This window comes from Babylonia areolata, chromosome 19 (genome assembly GCF_041734735.1).
Source record: "Babylonia areolata isolate BAREFJ2019XMU chromosome 19, ASM4173473v1, whole genome shotgun sequence".
NCBI lineage: Eukaryota > Metazoa > Mollusca > Gastropoda > Neogastropoda > Buccinidae > Babylonia > Babylonia areolata.
The window spans coordinates 35,153,815-35,163,695 of NC_134894.1; the positions used below are offsets into that span (position 1 = coordinate 35,153,815).

The 9,881-nt window shown below is 45.8% G+C and overlaps 1 protein-coding gene across 1 annotated transcript in view; it reads left to right on the forward strand.

Annotated features, from left to right (window-relative positions):
• The first annotated feature begins 6,574 nt into the window (after positions 1 to 6,574).
• The window catches only part of LOC143293653 (uncharacterized), a 28,170-nt gene continuing 24,863 nt past the window's right edge, over positions 6,575 to 9,881 (forward strand). The window contains exon 1 of the mRNA XM_076604780.1: positions 6,575 to 8,156. Within this exon, the coding sequence (XP_076460895.1) occupies positions 8,082 to 8,156 (75 nt within the window). The 5' untranslated portion in view covers positions 6,575 to 8,081. The remainder of the gene's footprint in view (positions 8,157 to 9,881) is intronic.

Here is a 9,881-nt window from a genome sequence, read left to right on the forward strand (position 1 = left end):
GGAGGTTAATGGTTCAACTGTTGGTTGAAGCGTGAGGCAATAAACTGAGTGTAGGTGCGTGTTCTAGCTTTATCACCTTTTTGAATATCTCAATAAAGCTGCATTATGACAACCACACCCCCCTCCTTTAAGTTATGCATTTATTAAATGAGACCACGAAAGAATCTTTGGTCATTTATCCACTCTTTTTAATTAATCAAATGCAGTTCCTGGCGTGCTTTTCATCATTGTTATAGTCTATGGCTCAACACTCGGCTTATATCACAGATTGGCATAAGTTTACAGTTTACATTTGGGCCAACAGCAAAGTGAGAGCTGTATTATCAATGGTTTCTCCAGTAAATGGGAAATCATTTACAGCTTAGTCTTTTGTGAAGGACTATGACTCTCAAACTAGGAGGCAAAATTGCACAGGCTATTAGTGCTGCAGCCTTGTGGGATAGTTGGCCTTTGGGAACCATCCCAACGCGGACTGTCCTAAAACCCTCTTGGCCGAGAGAGTGGGGATGTAACGTGGGCAAGACACTCTCCACTGACTATCATATATATGTACATAGTTTCCAATACTTAAACTCGTTTTATTCGGTCTGACACAGCTATGGGTGGCTGTCATGAACTACCAAATATGATTCAGTTGAGTGACTCTGTTGGATGCGACGTACATAATTGTTGTGGCGATTGGTCTGAATGGAGTGTTCTGTGTGTACGATTCCTGCTGAAGATTTAATGGTTTGTCCAGTCACACAGAGGACCTCCCAAGTCTGTTAGTCAAAGGTGCCGTACCACTGCAACTCAACCATTCTGCAGCTGTAGTGATTGAAAAGCATGCAGCTCTCGCTGGCTTGCCATCTACAGTAAGTGCGACATGCGCAGACCATCGCGTCTCGGCTGAGGGACAATGTTTCCGGGAGAATGACGGGCGCAACAGCCGAGTGGTTAAAGCGTTGGACTTTCAATCTGAGGGTCCCGGGTTCGAGTCTCGGTAACGGCGCCTGGTGAGTAAAGGGTGGAGATTTTTCCCGATCTCCCAGGTCAACACAATTAAGTGGAAACCTGCTTGTGCCTGAACCTCCTTCGTGTGTATACGCAAACAGTAGACCAAATACGCACGTTAAAGATCCTGTAATCCATGTCAGCGTTCGGTCGGTGGGTTATGAAAACAAGAACATACCCAGCATGCACACCCCCGAAAACGGAGTACGGCTGCCTACATGGCGGGGTAAAAACGGTCATACACGTAAAAGCCCACTCGTGTACATACGAGTGAACGTGAGAGTTGCAGCCCACGAACGAAGAAGAAGAAGAAAAGTCTCGGGGAGCGGGTTGTGGAGCTACCTAGCCTTCCCTTCTTGCCTCGTGAATGGCTGCGCAGCACTGCACTGGGAGTGAACGGGTCCTTCTTCTTCCGCGTTTCCTGGCCACGCTAGATTTTCAGTCAGGTCAGGACAGCGAAGTCCGCGGTCCGTCGCAGGGACCCAACCGGTCCCCACAGTTTCTCTTGGAGATCCACCGGGCTGGGCCATGCCTGGCGTCTCAGAGCGTCGAAGATGGGACAGGACTGCAGGATATGGGAAGGGGTCTGTGGGCCTGTGCCACAAGGGCACTGGTCAGTATTTGATATCTTCAGACGGCGGAGGTGGGAGAGGAGCTGACAGTGTCCCGTTCGCAGTCTGAAGATTGTGACCTGTGCCGCTCTGTCCAGCTCATGGATGCCGTCCTTTTCGTCTTCCGTCCCGATGTCCAGACGTTGGCGCCATGCTTTCCTGAAGCTGTCTCTCAGTATTGTTTTTGCCTCGCTGTTACATACTGGGTGGGCTGGCTGCTCTAATTTGCTGCCTGCCTTAGATAGGCGGTCTGTCTCTTCATTGCCCCCTATGCCACAGTGGGACGGGATCCACTGCAGCACCACAGCAATTCTCTGTTTGAGGAGATTCAGTTCTTGCCTGATGTCTCTTAAGATCTGCTCTCTTCCTGGCGCCTGGAGACTCTGCAGGATAGACTTGCAGTCAGTCAGGAACACTGTGTTGGTGGGTAGTGTGCCTTCCTGGCTGAAAGTCTGGGCTGCGAGTAGCAGAGCACAGGTGTAAGCACGGAAGTTGGTGGACATGGTGCCTATAGCCCATGTCAAAGGGAACAGTGGGACAGGGAGGACAATCATATACAAGAAAATAGCGTTCATTCGTATTACAACCCACTACATTTCCAAGCCTGTAAGAATGCACATTACCGTGGTCAGTATATTATCGCCCTGTAAACAGTACAGAGGTGAATGTCAATTTTTTTTCAAAAGTTATTCAACAACAATAGCAAAAGTAAATCAATGATCAGATCATCGTGTAAACAGGCAAACTAGTCAACCACTTGCAACTCCCTTCGCTGCCGCTCACGGTCATGGCAAAGCATTCCCAATCCCTGGCTTACACGTGCACAAAAAAAAATAGGTGAAACTAGTCGACTGCTCAAGCACAACAACTAACAAATCACTCCAACAAAATCCACTCCAACAAACCACAAACTTCCTTAATAACTGCCCTAACTGGAAGTCTCCCTTCCACATCAAGCAAGGTCGGTTGTGTAGATCACCCAGCCATCGTCATTACCCCCAGCCCCAACTTCACTAATTAAAGGTCCCCACAGCGAGAACCTAGTCATCAACAAAATTTGATTTAATCTCGGGACGTTGTCGTTTCCGATGAGCGGTCGCCCGGAGCAAGAGAAGTAGGGTACGGTCAACTCGAAAATAATTACCATTCTGGCCAAAAGGACTGCCCGGTGTTATCATCAGCATCAGCAATGCTTTGTCCGAGAGCAGGGTGTCCGGTCTTGGGCCGTCGATGGCCAGTTTGGACACCTGATCGTGGTCATTGTAGCGGATGACAATGACAGCGGAGGGTGGCTAGTGCAGACTCATCACCGGTCAGTCGGTGTGGCCAGGAGTGTGCTGACAGCTCTGTGTATACCTGCCCTGGGTGGATTTTCACCTGGGGTGAGGTACTCAGTGGCCGTGAGCAGCACAGAAACGGGCTATTTTTAATGTTTTACAAGCTGAATTTGTTTTTACCTTTGTTTACTGATTCAAAATAAGTATATGGTATCTTTGGAAAGATAAGTCTTTTCTGTCACAGTTTTGTGTTCGTGTGATTTTTCCCCCTCTGTTACATTAGCCGCGCAATTAAATGGCAACACCCGAAGTGAAAAAAGCAAAACGTGCATTCTACACAAAACATGCACAGGCGTGCGTCAAAACATCACAAAACAAGTTATAATTTAATCTTTCACACCTCAAATATTCAAAAAGTTCATCTTGAACACTCATATAAAACACAGCTTTACACACAAGCACAAAACAAAAGAAGATGACGAGAAGCACACACCGTCACATTCAACACAGAATTCAAGACGTGCGCCTCGTCAGTATCGTCGCCTTCTTCGTTATTTTCACTTTCATTTGTAACGACTAAGTCTTCACGTAAATCGTCTTCGTTTTCTCCGTATTCATGTTTATTTTCTTAATGGTTTGCTCGTCATCAGAACCACTCGAAACATTTTCTTAAAACACTTTTTCAAGTAGCGCGACCACCTGTTTCGCTCGCTTCGCCGCCATCTTTGCAGCAAAAAGACTAGTGTCGAGTGTAGTGTTTTCAATGTTTGTGGATCTACCGGATATTAAACAGGTTTAGATCAAGGGAAGATACTCTAAAGCCAGATGGGTGATCGCACAGCGGAATGATATGGGTTTTTCCCGCAGACCGGTAGTGGGGAGTTTTTGTTTCGAGTCAAAGCTCGGTACGGAGATGTGCGTGCAACGTCCTGCCCAGCCCGCCGCTCCGAGCATATGTGCGTGGAACGTTTTAAAACCTCAATGTCAGTGAGGGAGTGATCATGAAAAAGAATCTCAGCAAAAACCTAAGGCAGTCTGCATTAACTCCAGTGCTTATAAATACGTTCGTTCAAGTTGCTTTTTTTTTCATTTCTTTTCGAGGGTTTGCTTGTTGATGTGTTATTTTTATAGCATGTTCGTTCTGTGTAGGGTATGATTCTTTTTGGTTATGAATAATTATTGTATGAGTGACGGGCATGAATACCTGCAACTGTTATTCAATCGACATTCCGTGAGCAAGGAAAGCGGTGCACATCCAGATTCAAGCCTCCTTATCCTCACCTCCACAAGATCTTGAGTGGCATTCTGGGTGCTAGCTGACACTTGGTGAGACAATAAAACGATGCCCCGTGTGTGGTACGCACCTCGCGCATGTAAAAGAACTTATGACAACAAATGAGTTTATGTGGCACAATCTACTTTGCGTGGAAATGCTCTCTCTGTATATACACATTTGTCTATCTATCTATCTATCTATCTATCTATCTATCTATATATATATATATATATATATAGAGAGAGAGAGAGAGAGAGAGAGAGAGAGCACAAAAAATGGTGGGGCAGCACTGTTGCAACAAACTGTTCCCATGGAAAGTGGCCCAAATTTCATTCAGACAAACCTGTTACAATACGATACAATACAATACAATACAATACAATTAAGTGCAATACTGTGAAGTGCAACACAATACAATACAATAGATAAAAAGATAAGCGAAACACACACTAAGCGCTTGATTTATATTACGTGCATTATAATACCGAATCTTGTTCTTCAGCGTTGTCTCAAGATACATGTAAAGACGGGGTTATCGAAAGAAAAGCAGCTCAAAACAACATCAACAACAACAAAACAACAAACAACCATTTAACCCTGTGGTTCAACAGACCTCCAGTGACACTCCGGGTACTTCCTAACGTGTAACCAACTCGAGGACGATAATTAAAAGAGGTCAGAACAGATAAACCTTATCTAACCACAACATAGATAACATCACCTAACTGCAGTTGCGATACAAAAGTACTCTCGTACTACTACTTGGACATTACGCTCATGAATCTATCTGTGAATGCGCAGATGACTGAATAGTCCAATCTGCGCACGAAATGTTCGCTGACAGTTGGGGCAGACAAAGACAGGCATATCATTGTCAGGGGGCTTGTTTGCCCGTGACTTTCTGGCCTGCCTCTTCTGATTAGCTGCAGCAGTCCTGTTGGCCTCGCACAACTTGGCACCTTTGTGCACAGCAGCGCGCCATTTGTCACGGTCCACTGCAGATTCCTCCCAGGAGTCAGGGTTGATATCAAACGCTTTAAGAGAGACTTTCAGAGTATCTCTGAAGCGCTTCTTCTGACCTCCGTGTGATCTCTTCCCTTGTTGCAGCTCGCCATAGAAGAGCCTTTTGGGCAGCCGATGGTCTGGCATGCGCGCCACGTGTCCAGCCCAACGTAATAGCCATCTCAAGGACAACAAAAACTGGGGGGTGGGAGGGAACTGTCGAAAAACTCTAAATGAAAAGTTTTGATTATAATGTGATTCTGACAACTGATGCAACCAGGTGATATTAGCATCCCTATCATATTTAAACGGTCACATAATAAATGTTAGTAGTTAAGAGGCAGGCAGACAGACAAGCAAACAGGCGTAAAAATCAAATTGATGACTGTGGCCGTCAACGCAGTGAAAGTGAAGGTAGACATTGAGGCAGACAATTTGAAGCAACCTGGTTAAATCAAAAGTCAGAGAAACCAACCTGGAATGGAATTTCTTGTTTTGATTCAGCTTTAAAAAATGTTATGGTTATTCACCCCCCCTCGCCCCCCCCCCCCCCCCCCCCCCCCACCCCCACCCCCACCCCCCAACACCTCTTCTAACTCATGTTGGGACAATTCTTTTTAAATTCCTGGTGTTCCCATTTATTTATTCGACTGTAATATGCTGTGTCAGTGAATTGTATTGTACTGCATTGTACTGCATCGTATTCCCATGCCTTGTATATCTCAAGGGTGGGCTGAACTGAACACTGGTTTATTGATAGTTCAATTATTTAATGTTTTATTGCAAAGACAGACACCCAACGATTACCAAAGATAAGTAGAACACTTCAGGTTGGGAAGGTGTTGGAGGTGAAGAGTTTGACTTTTTGGCAGATGTTCCACGCAAATTGCATCAAGCTCCTCACCAACGTATCTGCTATAGGTTGGAACGCTCCTTGCATATTGCAAAGGTGGCGTTGCGAATGGGACCTCGGACTGATTTGCACAACAAAAACACGCTGCATGAAAAAGCACGCCACCGCAAAATCTCATTTATGCGTATTAGCTTTGTAGAAAGAAAAAGAAAAGTAAAGGCAAAAAGAACTGTCGCTTCGAAAGAAACCCCCTGGAAGGTCTCTCTCTGTATGAAACTTAACCCCCCGGCCGACAGACGCCGCCGGCACACGGCAGACCATTCAAAAACCTATTAAGCATATTCAAATCAGACCCCAGACCACGCCCCTGTCGTGTGCAGGGATTGGCTGAGGGTCAGGGCTGGGGGGGGGCGGGGGCGGGGGGGGGGGGGGGCAGGGGGGGGAGGCTGCAGAGCAGCACAGCAGCAAACACAAGGCTCCCCCACTCTTGTCCTCGACAGTGCCGCTCTTCTCATCAAAGACTTACCTGTGTGTGAGTGCACAGGGGGTGGGAGAAACAGGTCAAGTTGTGGGGGGGGAGAGCGGGGACCCCTTGGGGGCGCAGGTATGAAAGGAGACCGTCCCGAGGAAAGCCCGCCACGCGGTCCTGTGCACACTATATGCCTATAAAACGGGATCCGGTCTGCGCTGTGCTAGTTGGCCCTACTGCTCTCAGTGTGACTGCACTGCCGAGGTGGGGCATATGGTTTTAAAACCTCATACTGGACTTGCTGCGTGGTGGCAGTGAATCTCCTAATATAACTGTACCGTGCTGTGGTGGGGCGATTTTGCTTTGTGGATATCAGGCCGTCTGTGGCAGCAAGAACTTATTTACAAACTGTTAGTTTATGCATGATTGTTGGCAGGCATTTGGACAGTCCTGAATTGTAGACCTCCGCTTGCATGACTGAAATCTGGTCTTTTAAAAGCATGTCACAAAAGGGGGTTTATAACTGTGTTTGATGTGGGACCAAATACAAGCTGCTGTCGGAGGAAACCCAGCGAGTTCAGTTGTGTTGAGCTGGATCATTCACTGCGGCTGGCCGTGGCTTCAGTCGGGTCATCTGATTCAGCTTGTGGCAGAGGGCCCGTCCTGTCGCTCAGCAGAGCTGTGAACTTCGTTGTGATAATATGAGCGGCTCATGTTTCACGCTATCTGTGCATTGGTGATCTTTATTGTGCTTACCTTCTTCATACGGACAGTGAATGGTACGGTTTTTACAACTTTCTTAAACTTGAAGACTGTGCAAGATTTAAACAGTGTTAAACCCATGCTGTTGGCTTCAGCAAACTTTTAACGGTTTACTTTGGCCATAGTGGAAGTAACATTCTTGGGTTTATTTCCCATAACGAGCAAACGTCAAAATTAACATTTTATTCGAACAGATTCAAAATCCAGTAGATATGAAGCAGCTTTGTACTTCGAACGACTCCACGTGCTAAAACTGTCAGATGAGGCGCAAAAAGGAAGAAGAGAAGACCAGCAGACGACAGCGAGGCAGACGACAGATAGGCGTGCTCGCGAGCCGAGTCAGACTTGGAGGCAGACGACAGTGGGGCTTGTGTGAGCGAGAACGGATAAAATTCCACGTCTGTTGTCCTGTGTCCTGCTCGACGGGCTTGTGAGCCGCACGGAGTGAGGCTGGTTGAAATAAAAAAAACAACAACAGAAAAGAAAAGAAAAACAGCTCGACGCGACACGGAGTTGTCGTACAATGCGTGTAGTTTGTGCTCAGAACGCACTTGTCCAACCCTCATTCATTCACAGCAGGCGGGAAGTAGAAGTGTAAACAGCCAACTTTTTGTTGTTGTTTTTTGTTGTTGTTTGTTTTACAACTTCAGAATACTGTTCTCCTCTTGCACACCACGTGTAAGTTGGTGCAGAATTCGGTGAGTTTCTACAACTCGACGACCTCAGTGACAAGTGAGAGGTGTTTGGAGACGGGTTGGCTTCAGTAGGATGTAGGCGACAGTACCGACAGTTTCCAGGCGGACAGTTTCCAGTTGTGTGTTTTTTTCTGCTGACCACAATGATGGGCAGCTTGCTGTGTTACCTGCTCGTCTTCTTCGCTCTTCTGCTGGTGTGGGCAAGTGGAGATGGCGTGGTAAGTGTTAATAACATGTCAGTTATACTTTCAAAGTTACATGAGTACATATATACTTATTTAGCAGTTCGTTAGCAATATTAATTAGCCTGTACACATAGACTCGCATGTTGGTTGATATTGTCTTCTTTTTTTTTAAATATGACATGACACGTTGTGTCATGATGAGTCGTACGCTTATGCCATCGTCGTCTATTACCCACTCCTTCTGCTCCTGTGTTTGCACACGACTATGACTAGCCATGCCAACAATGCTCAGGTAATTTTAAAAGATTTCCCACGCCACTTCTCCACTTTTTCCACCAACAGCCAAGTTTTTTTCGTCAGGAGGTGGTTGTATCAGTGTGTGTGTGTGTGTTTTTATCAGCAGATCTAGACTACAATGTTAAAGTAATTTACTTAGCTTCTGTAACTAAAACATTTCAGCCCCTACTCCACCATAACCTCACAAAGGAGGAGAGAACTTTTTTAAGTGTCTGATACGGACAGTAACTACAAAACTTTCCCTCTGTGTACATGTGTGTGTTCTCACCGTCTCTCTTTCAGTTTAATTGTCATGTTTAACTTTGTGTTAGCATGTCAACAGGTATTCTATCAACAGGTATTTTAATGTATTTTGCTTACTGATTCCCCCCCCCCCCCTCTGAGTTTCAAGGACAGATGGCCTGCAGAATAAACAGAGACATGTTTAATATTGATAGTAATACAGAGTCCCAGTGTATTATTTATTTTTATCAGAGCTATTATTTTTGCAAACAGCGTGAATGAAATAGGGTCGAGTACCCTGACTTGGACTTGATAATGATTTATCAAAAACAATAACGTGACTCGAAAGGATTATATGTTACTTTAATGATCGACTATATTATTTACCAGTATCATTATTATTATTTCCAGTTCTATCAGCGGAGAGTACCACTATCACATTTTGCTTCTGTTGCTACCACTGCTACCACTGCTACTGTTGGAAATGTTAATTACATGGTTCCAGTTCGATCATCACAAACACAAGCATTTATGTAATTACTTCTACGGCAGCTAGTAAATTAACGGCTTCTACTGCATGCAGTAGGCTGCTTAAGTTCAGAAAAGGTCACTTGGACTCTCTCTCTCTCTCTCTCTCTCTCTCTCTCTCTCTCTCTCTCTACAAATACACACCTCTCTCTCGTTCCTTCTGTCTCTTTCGACATATCCACTTGTGCGTCAGTGTACGCGCGCGCGCGCGTGTGTCTGTGTAACGTCTGTGTGTGCGTGCGAGCGTGTGTGTATGAACGCATCAGTGTGTGTGTGTAAGCGCCTCAGTGTGTGTGTGTGTGTGTGTGTGTGTGTACGCGCCGCACGTTGTGCATGTTTGCGCGCGGACCCAGTCAGTTTTGTGATATCACTGCACTCTCCTCGTTCAAGGCGGTACAAGGTACGAACAGAGCTTTCTTGTAGTGTGACAAATCAATTTGTGATCGCGTAACAAACCTTTCGGCTGCATTCAGTGTAGTGCACATTACGGATCTGGAGCTGTCTCATTCCAGTGCTGTCCGTTTGGGGGATAAAAAGAGTACATCAGCCACTGTCAGAATCAGACCGCTTGATCTCTCTGTCTCTCTCTCTCCATCTGGTTCTCTGGGTATATGAAAATATTGTCTGGTGTCTGTTTCAAAGAAGTAATGGGCGTTTATCTTACGAGTTTCATGTATCGACAAGCACGCACGCACTCTCGTTTATGGGCAT